This window comes from Crocodylus porosus, unplaced genomic scaffold, assembly GCF_001723895.1.
Source record: "Crocodylus porosus isolate Cpor-Errol unplaced genomic scaffold, CroPor_comp1, whole genome shotgun sequence".
Taxonomy (NCBI): domain Eukaryota; kingdom Metazoa; phylum Chordata; order Crocodylia; family Crocodylidae; genus Crocodylus; species Crocodylus porosus.
In genome coordinates this window covers 42,800,850-42,810,277 of record NW_017728949.1, presented here as the reverse complement: position 1 = coordinate 42,810,277, position 9,428 = coordinate 42,800,850, and the positions used below count along the sequence as shown (strand labels likewise).

The following is a 9,428-nucleotide window of genomic DNA, read 5'->3' as shown; positions in this document are numbered from 1 at the left end:
GGGATCCTATGACCCCAGCTGACTTCCTGCCCTTTGGGCAGGGGGCTGGACTCGATGATCTCCCGAGGTCCCTTCCAGCCCTGATGATGTCTGTGTCTATGAAAAATCACAGCACTCCCGAGCCGCCACAAGCTATCTCAAGGCATGTGGAAAAAACATTTAAAGCTGTCTATGTCCGAATCACCAAATCTTTCCGAATCAGTTCAGAGGGTTCCAATTCAATTTGGATAAATTAAAGGGTTGTCTGATTCAATTCTGATTCAGAGATTCAGCCACCAAATTGAGATGAATTGAATCAGGGACTGAAGCTTCGCACGGCCCTATTAGCTATCTAGGCTGAAAATCTCTTTCCAGATTTGACGTCAGCTAAAATTCAAAATCGGTATCTTCCATCTTATTCACACCGGTTCTTTCCCGTCTTTTCTCACAGAGTACAACACCTCTGTGTTGGGTGGACATGGCTTGCCTGATTCCAGAGGTGAAATTGTTTGGGACATTAAAGTTTAAGCAGCTGAAAATGTATTCATGGGGTAAAAGGGAGGAGAAAATGTAGCTGAAAATTTGTAAGATTTTACCTGCTGGTAAAGCAGGTTAGATAGGGCTAGAGCAATGCATGAGGACAGAGCTGATAATTGGTTTTGCTTTTTCCGTATAGCTCAAGCCCTTCAAATCTGAAACTTTAGATATTGTTATTATTACTGAATCACTAAATACATGTTTAACTATACTGGTTCATTTAAGCAGTTCTCATTTTGCTTTTCCACAGAGAGGTGTAACTGAATGATTCATACAGTGTTTTTATTTTAGAAAAAGTTTTGAGAATTTTATGTCCATAGATTAAATAGATGATTTGAACAACTGACATTGCTAGTAAGGACATTTAACCAGATATTTATTTTGAAATATAAACATGAATAGTAATATCTCTGAAGGTTTTTTTTATTTTTAAATCTGAAGAAATTCACAATTTGGGAAATACTATAATGATCCATAAAAGTTGCAGTTGTACTATATTATGTGCATGTGTAAAAGGAGGTGGCAATTGTTTCTGTTTCAAGATGATCTAAAAGGAAACTTTGATCTAATTATCTAACGGAAACTTTATAAAACTATGACCTTTTCTTTAAGAGGTTAATGTCTCTATGGTCTGCGGCAGGACTTTGATGTTTGGCAAGGAGAGAGTTTCTGGGTCACAGAGGTGAACCACATTTTGCTGTTCACAACTAAGATTTGCCAGAAATTTAAGTTATGCCATATTTTGCAGCTTCCATTATGCTGTGTAGACCTCGCTGCTGAAAGTTCCATGTGCATTCTGTGCTCCTGCATTTTCATGTCAATATACATGTTTCATAGTTGGTAGGGTGAGAAGGGACCTGAGCAGATCATCAAGTCCGACCCCCTGCCATGGGCAGGAAAGGATGCTGGGGTCAAATGACCTCAGCTAAGTGGCTGTCTAGCCTCCTTTTGAAGACCCCCAAGGTAGGAGCGAGCACCACTTCCCTTGGAAGTTGGTTCCAGATCCTAGCCACCCTGACTGTAAAGTAGTGCCTCCTGGCATCTAGCCTGACTCTACTCTCCGTCAATTTATGACGGTTATTCCTTGCTACTCCCAGTAGTGCTCAGGGGAACAGGGATCTCCCATTGCCTCCTGGTCTCCCTTGACCAGTTTATAGACGGCCACCAGATACCCTCTCAGCCTTCTCTTGTGGAGGCTAAACAGGTTCAGGTCTCATAGCCTCTCCTCGTAGGGCCTGCCCTACTGCCCCCTGATCATGCAAGTGGCCCTCTGGACCCTCTCCATGCTGTCCACATCCCTCCTGAAGCACAACGCCCAGAACTGGACACAGTACTCCAGCTGCAGCCTGACCAATGTCGCACAGAGCGGGGAGGATTACCTCCTTGGGCCTGCTCATGATGTATCTGTGGATGCATGACAAGGTGCGGTTAGCCTTCCTGACTGTGTCCCCACATTGGTGACCCATGTTCATCTTGGAGTCTATAATGACTCCAAGATCTTTTTCTGTCTCTGTGCTGATAAGGGGCAAGTTCCCCAGCTTGTAGGTATGGTGCTGGTTCTTCCTCCCTAGGTGCAGTAACCTGCACTTGTCAGTATTGAATCCCATCTTATTCTCATCCGCCCACCCCTGCAACCTGTCAAAATCCAGCTGCAGCCTGTCTCTTCCCTTCTAGCGTGCCCACTTCTCTCCACATCTTAGTGTCATCCGCAAATTTGAACAAGGTGCTTTTCACCCCCTCGTCCAAGTAGCTGATGAAGATGTTGAACAGTGCAGGCCCAAGGTCTGAGCCCTGGGGGACCCCACTGCCCACATCCCTCCGGGTCGAAAATGACATCCACCACCACGCTTTGGGTGCGGCCCTCCAGCCAATTGGTGAGCCATCTGACTGTGTAGGCATCAACACCGCAATCTCCTAGTTTTTTAACGAGAATGGGGTGAGAGACGGTATCGAAGCCTTTCTTAAAGTCCAGAAAGACTGTCCACTGCGACACCTGCATCCAAGGATTTTGTGACCTGATCACAGAAGGCCACCAGGTTGGTCTGACAGGACCTGCCTCTAATTTAACTCATGTTTGTTGTCCCTAAGCATACACTCCCCTGCTTGCCCCTCGCAGATATATTCCTGCATAATTTTCTCAAAGAGCTTCCCCAGGACCGAGGTAAGACTAACAGGCCTATAATTTCCTGGGTCCTCCTTCCTCCCTTTTTTGAAAATGGGGACCACATTGGCCCTCTTCCAGTCATCTAGCTTGACAGACAGACAGTTCATGCTGCTGACCTCATCAGAATATTCTTTGCAAGTTGCTGAAAGCCAGACCACAGGGCTTCAGCTCATTAGTATGTCCTTCACAAACATTACTAAGCAGACTCTAAACTGTATTTTGAAGTTGCAGAAATCATTAACCAGGATTAAACCTTGAGACTTTGACTCACAACTCTGTGTTTGCTCTAGGCAAAAGTATTGAGCCTCCAAAACTTCTCTTGATATCAGTTGCAGTTGTGTATATCCAAGTTGGGCATGTACAAACTAAAACCTATTATTTTAAACAGCTTTTTATATTGTCAAACATTTAAAATGTCTTTACCTCAGGGATGCATCTTGTATTCTTAATACCTTTATTAACATAGGTGCAAAACCTTGCTATTTGTAAAGTGCTTTAGATCTGCAGCACTGTTCAAATACAGAATTATTTTGGAGTGCTCAAAACAATCAATGTCATGACAGCTATATTCTATTCTTATGGCCATTTCCTAGCTAGCCACAGTACAAATGAACTGAATACAGAAGTCCTGTAACATGTCTACTTTTGAACTGTTTAGGCTAACAGAGATGCCACTTTTTATGTATTTGTGCTAAGTTGTAGGCTCAAGGAAATTTCTTAGGGCTGCTGTGATGACTACTATGGGTGATGCTTCTGATTTTGTTAACTTTGTAAATATTTTGTTAACGGTGTAAATACCAAACAAGATACTCCTTGTCATTACATACAAAAAACTAGAACTCTTGGTTCTAGTTCTAGCTTTTTATGTCTTTTTTGTCTCAGACAAACATGGCTACCAAGTACACTCCTTGTCCTTACTGCAGTCTAAGTTGAAGGGACTTACACACCATGTAACCCTCAGTGTTGTAAGTGCTAAGATGCAGTTTCTTTTTTTCAAAGCAATTATTTAAAGGCAAAAGATTTGGTATGGTGCTAAATGGGACACGATGACACCTGTCATAGTTTGGAGTTAAGACGATGGCCTATTTGTAAGTTGTGCACAAGATGCTTGTTTAGGGCATAAAACAGGATTTCTGTTCCTTTTTTTTTTTTAATCCCCTCTATGAAAGAGTGTAGTGTGGACTTGACTAGCTTTAAAGAAGAAAAATCTTCCCTTTAGGAACACGAAGGTAGATTTTTCTTCAAAATGATTAAATGCTTTTAATTGTGGCTTAGTGGGTGAAAGGAGTGCACTTCTGGGAAGTGATTTTGGGGGCAGAATTGACATTTTTCTACCCCATATGAGTTTTTTTCAAAATCAGGTTTGCTTGCTTTGATTAGAATATTCTTAATACTTACTTGGCCTGCAGAGCTACTGCACAGTGTGCAATAGCAACCTTGAATTCTGTTCTTTCTTACGTATCAGCAGCAGGGTGATACACTTCCCATCAGTCACTGGGAAGTATAACCATAGCTGTTGTTACTGTGACAGTTTTTGTAGAAGTTTCTTGGAGCTCATATCCCAGCATGAATATGTAGCTTACATCAGCACAGTTCCCATACATGACATCTGTAGCTTCACTTTGGACACCCACTCTTAGCCCTCTGCCTTATGCCTGTTATTAAGCTGCCTCCCTACTGGGTATCTGTTTTTCTATCTCAATCCACCAATCAATACTCTTTATATGAAAACTTGAAGATGATATCTTGTATTTCCTGTTTATTGTTTCAACAGAGTTACTCTATTTTTTTGCATATAGTGCATCCCAGAATAAGATAAACACCTTGTTCTTGAAAGGAAAAATAAAGAACTTAAAATCTTTCCTTGTAGTAAGCAATTGAGTAATAGTAGTAGGGAGCCAAGACTGTTCATTGGTCTCTGTGGATTGAGCACGGAGTTACATTTGCTTTTGCCTGGTAAGTGGCAGAAGCTGCTCTTGCCATGTTTCTCACAAATATGCACTTCAATTTCCATCAGCTCTTTCTTTGTCATGGTGTGTTGTATGTGAGAAACTACAGTAGTTTGTTCGTTGGCTGATATCTCTTTATATTAGTTGGTTTGGATATGAATGATCTTGTCTTTGGCTGTGGGTTGGACTGGATCTCCAAAGGTCCCTTCCAGCCCTACTTTTCAATGATTCTCTTGCAACCCTCCAAGGAAGCTGTCTTTTGCAACTGAAAGATCAACATCTCCAAGTTTCAGAAACTGGCGCATCATTTGGCCTCATTGCACTGGTGACCTGCTTCTAGAAAAATGGTTATTGGGACTTCGGTTAATCAGAATGTGGATTCATCTGTGTTGTAGAAACCTGCCTTTTCCCCAGAGTCCAGAATTATTATTTTTTAGATTGTGACAGTAGAATGTGTCTATGTGTATATTGCCAGATGCGAGAGGTGATCAAAGGATTTAAAGGACAACATAAAGAACATATACAGTACACAGTGCTGTTTCAGTAAATCATTCTGCCAAGAAGTTACAGAGTTAAACCAGTGGGTTCTCTATGATTTTTACCTTTTGCATCTCTAAGAGCAGAAATTCCTTGTATAATAATACTGTTCTTATTTCTGCTCCCAGCACTGACAGATATGCTTGGAAGATGGACATCTGTTCTGTCAAGTTGTCAGCTTTGTGCCCTCCATCCTAGCCAGAGGTGCCTTGAAAATTAGACTGGATACAGCCAATCTGAATCTAATACCATAGTAATTGACGATGTTGCCTTTGGTTCTCTTATCCGAAGGAGATGTCAAAGATTGCCAAAGATTTTATGATGCAGGGTCTCATCTTCAGCCAGGCACACCAGAACAACTTGTCTTTAAGCCTGGAGATTTAAGGGTGGTAATTTCAGAAGTGCTTACTCTTGACCTTATTCTGCTGCCATTGAAATCAGGGTGAAGTTTAGGCTAGTGCTAAGCACTTTAAAAGATCCCACTATGTGAGAGTGAACTTTCTGGATTTTTGTCTACTACTCCCAGTAAATCTAAGGGAAATTGACTATAGAAAACAGCTCCTACAACTAAGATTTGATGTTTTTGCACATGCAGCCTAATATGTGTTTTAAGGTACAGTTGATACAAAAAGGCTTTTTAAATTTGTAAGGGGGTAGCTTTTTATTTTCAATAATGCATGCTACCCTTTGAAGATTTACCACCACCTCCAGGATACTGGAAACTATAAAGTCCAGCAGAAAACTTTTACACAGCTAGAATAATATTTGTCCTTATGAAGATTATGAAAAGCCTGAAACATCAAGACAAGCAGAGACATGGGCTTTGTACTGCTGTCACTTGGGTTTAGTAATCAAGAGGGAAAAAAATCCTAATTCCATTACGGCAGAGAGCTGACTAGCTCCATGGTTGTTTGAAACAGCATCTTAAGATTTGTGACGAGGTTGTTGTTGCTCCTTTTAGGAAGTAATGCCTATCCTAACTGATCTTTTTTTCTATAATCAAATAAAACATAGTTTCCCCATTTAACTCTTGGCTCCTTAATTTTTGGAAGAAGTGGGAGACTAATAGCAAATTGAAGTGGTAAACTCTATGGTCAAAATATGAAAAAAATGTAAAGAACTCTGTAGTAGGTAAAATTAAGGAATCTGGCAACTTTCAGTGACAAAGGAGTTATGAAGGGGTAAAACACATTGCAAAGGAAAAATGCTGCTGGATTTCAGGAAGACGATTGGGCCTCAAGTATCCAATTCAGCTAAGACCCTTCCTTGCACATCTGTAATCAAGTATAATATTGAGCTGTTTTAAGAAGAGGGTAGAAAGCAAGCTGTGGCAGTGCACCTTTGGTACCTGCCACTTTAAGGGCAGAAAACAGATAGCAGCCAGGTGCCTGATGAGGGCACCCATTTTGGCCCAGTGATAAAAGCTGGGCTGTAGTTTGCTTCAGGAAGGAAGGTAGTAACATTAGGCTGAGAGGCTGCTCTGGGAATATCAGGAGGTAAGGGCAGGGGCTATGAGGTGGAGGTAATCCGTCGTCCTGGGTAAGACGTAAAACTTCTGCACCCTGCTGGGAAAGAGTGGTCTGTTGAGGCTCCTAGTGGCATGGGAGCCCCCAGGAAATGCCAAGCCATTTACCTTCCTGGTGAAAAGCGGGTTGGGGTGCCTTATAACCCCAGTCCCACATCCCTGGTGGTGTTGTAATGAGCCGGGGAAGCCCAGAAGCAGAGTTCAGGCTGGCACAGGGAGCTGGGGCCACGCCCAGGCAGTAAAGGAAAGCATGGGGGTGCAAGAGAGACCCTGAGTGAGAGGGGCGACGAGTAGTGAGACGGGCAATGAACAGACAGGCCCTATGAGTGTGGATGAGTGAGGAGGCCTAGTGGAGGCATAGTGGCCCCGTGAGGGGCCAGGAGTGAAATGGGTCTATGGTTGTAGAATCGCAGTGTCAACGCTCAGGTGAGGGTAGCGCAAGACCCCCAACAGACTGTGCTGGGACTGACCAAAGTGAGGAGGGCTAAGCCTGAAGCTGGATGAGGCTGGGCAGGATGAGTGTGGCCCTGAGAGAGAGCAATATGAAAGAGGCTGGGTTAGAGCCAGCGGAGCAAATGAGACCCTGGTGAGAGAGGGGTGGCATGTGAGCAGCCCTCCAAGGTGATAGAGAAGAGCTACAACTGTGTGCCCAGTTTGCTCTGACCATAGGCCAGAGAGTAACACCAGAGTAACATCTGTGAGGCATGGGACCCGTGGAGGGGAAGTCGGAGTGGGTATTAGGCCCTTGTCAGCGGGGCAAGTAAATGGATAGCCTCCCACCTTAGTAACAACTCTCATGTTTTTTCCATCAAGGCATGGCAGGAAAACGAAGCAGGCTGTTACCCCAGGACCAGGGTGGCTGGTGGAGACCTGATGAGGAGGCCACCCTGTTACACAAGCCAATATATTTCATATGTTGTCAGCTTCAATCCTATATTCCTCTTCATTCCTCAGATTGTGGATTGTTTGACACCTGCTGTCTTTCTCTGTAGCAATTCTTGTGTTTCCTGACTGGAAGTGGACAAACTATTTGCTTCATCGATGTTGATTCTTGTCAATTATGTTTTAATCAGTATGATTAAATTCCCATTATCTTTGAGGTTTTTGCTAGAAGGCTATGTTAGATTTATGGAAATATAAATACAATGCAGTTATAGAAGGCAGTTTCCTTCTTAGTGCAGCAACATTTTTGGCTTTTGGCTCTTCTCTGCTTGATCCCTAGCTACAAGATATATTTCTACTAATACTTATTCTCTCATGCACATGGTCTTCAGTGCTGTTCTCAAAAGACTGTTTAGTATAAATCATTTTAATAGTCTAATGCAGGAATGCAGCATACATGCCACAAGTGATTGTGTAGCAGATCAGGAGGGGGCAGGCAGCAGAGTGGCAGGTAGGCAGAAAACAGAGCAGCAGCAGATCGGACAAAAAGCAGAGCAGCCAACCAAGCTGCAGAAGGAGGTTGGAGTGGCACTTGTGGTGGGTATAGGGTTAATTTGAGGCATACCAGCCAAAAAGGTTGATCCCCACTGTCCTAACATTAGGTCTGCTTTTGTTATGGGACTTATCCTAAATAGGGTGGGGAGAGGCTAACATTTATATTGGGTAGTCATTGCTAAATGAGGTGGGATGCAATTTGGCTAAAGATCAGTATGAATGGTGGATAAGCTTGTTTAACATCAGCATAGCAGTAATATATAAAATAGTATCAATTGAAAGAGATACCAAATTTAGCTGATATAAACAGATGTACTACAAAAAACTGCAGAGAACAAAGAACAAATAAATTCCCAACCTTGTTGGCTTCAGACAAAATTAAAAATCGCCGTTTTTTTTTTACTTTGTCATTCTCCTTGTTAGATTTTCAAGGAAAAGCTTTACCAGAAGAACCTTTGCTGCATCAGATGCTTTTGTTTCTAAAATTGTTACATTTTAGGAAATATATAGTGAAATTATTTCCTAAATATTATTTCCTATACAAGTGTAAAGGCCTTTATTAACGTTATTTACACTTAAGCTACTGTTTGTTTGCTTATTTAGAAAAAACAGAGAGAGTTGGCTAAGATGCGAAGATGTCTGAGACCAGAGGAGTTGACAAACCAATTGAACCAAATAGACCTAAACATGCAGCATGAACAGTTAGAGGAGAGCTTCCAACAGCTTGTTTCAGATTACCGAAGGGTGCTAGAACGACTTGCTCAAGCATGAGGATTCTACCTTTCTGTACAGGAAATTTGGAGATTTCTATACGTTCTTGTGATGCAAATCCACAGTCGCTCCTTAATTGCAAAATCTCATGTGACGTTTTAATCACAATAAAGGTGACTTGTGTTTTTCTGTGCATTTTGAGTGTTTATTTTTTGTTATACATGTAAAAAAATTGTACTTGGCTCTTGGGGTCACTTACTGCTTAAATAAACAATATAGATTCTGAGATATATTAATACCACACCCATTTGAGCTTTCTTTAGTTTTTTTCAGATGTTCTGAGTTGCTGAAGTGAATCAGAGTGTACTATTAGATCAGAGAATTGTCATTGACTTTAAAACTACCACACAGACTTCGGAGAGCTCCTCCAGCTGGGTGTTCACCAGGGCTGGCTGGGTCTCACCACAGCTGGCTCATGCTCTTAAGCTTTCCTTGGTGTAAGCAGACTGTAGCACAGCTCTGTCTGCTGCCTCTTGGTAGAAATGGGATCTCACAGCCCAGTTCCCTTAACATGAGGTTCAGTGCTGAT

At 42.2% G+C, this 9,428-nt stretch overlaps 1 protein-coding gene across 1 annotated transcript in view; it reads left to right on the top strand.

Annotated features, from left to right (window-relative positions):
- Positions 1–9,032, top strand: part of HAT1 (histone acetyltransferase 1) — a 44,566-nt gene extending 35,534 nt beyond the window's left edge. Inside the window, exon 11 of the mRNA XM_019553686.1 lies at positions 8,732–9,032. Coding sequence (XP_019409231.1) covers positions 8,732–8,899 — 168 coding nt within the window. The 3' untranslated portion in view covers positions 8,900–9,032. The remainder of the gene's footprint in view (positions 1–8,731) is intronic.
- The last annotated feature ends 396 nt before the right edge of the window (positions 9,033–9,428 follow it).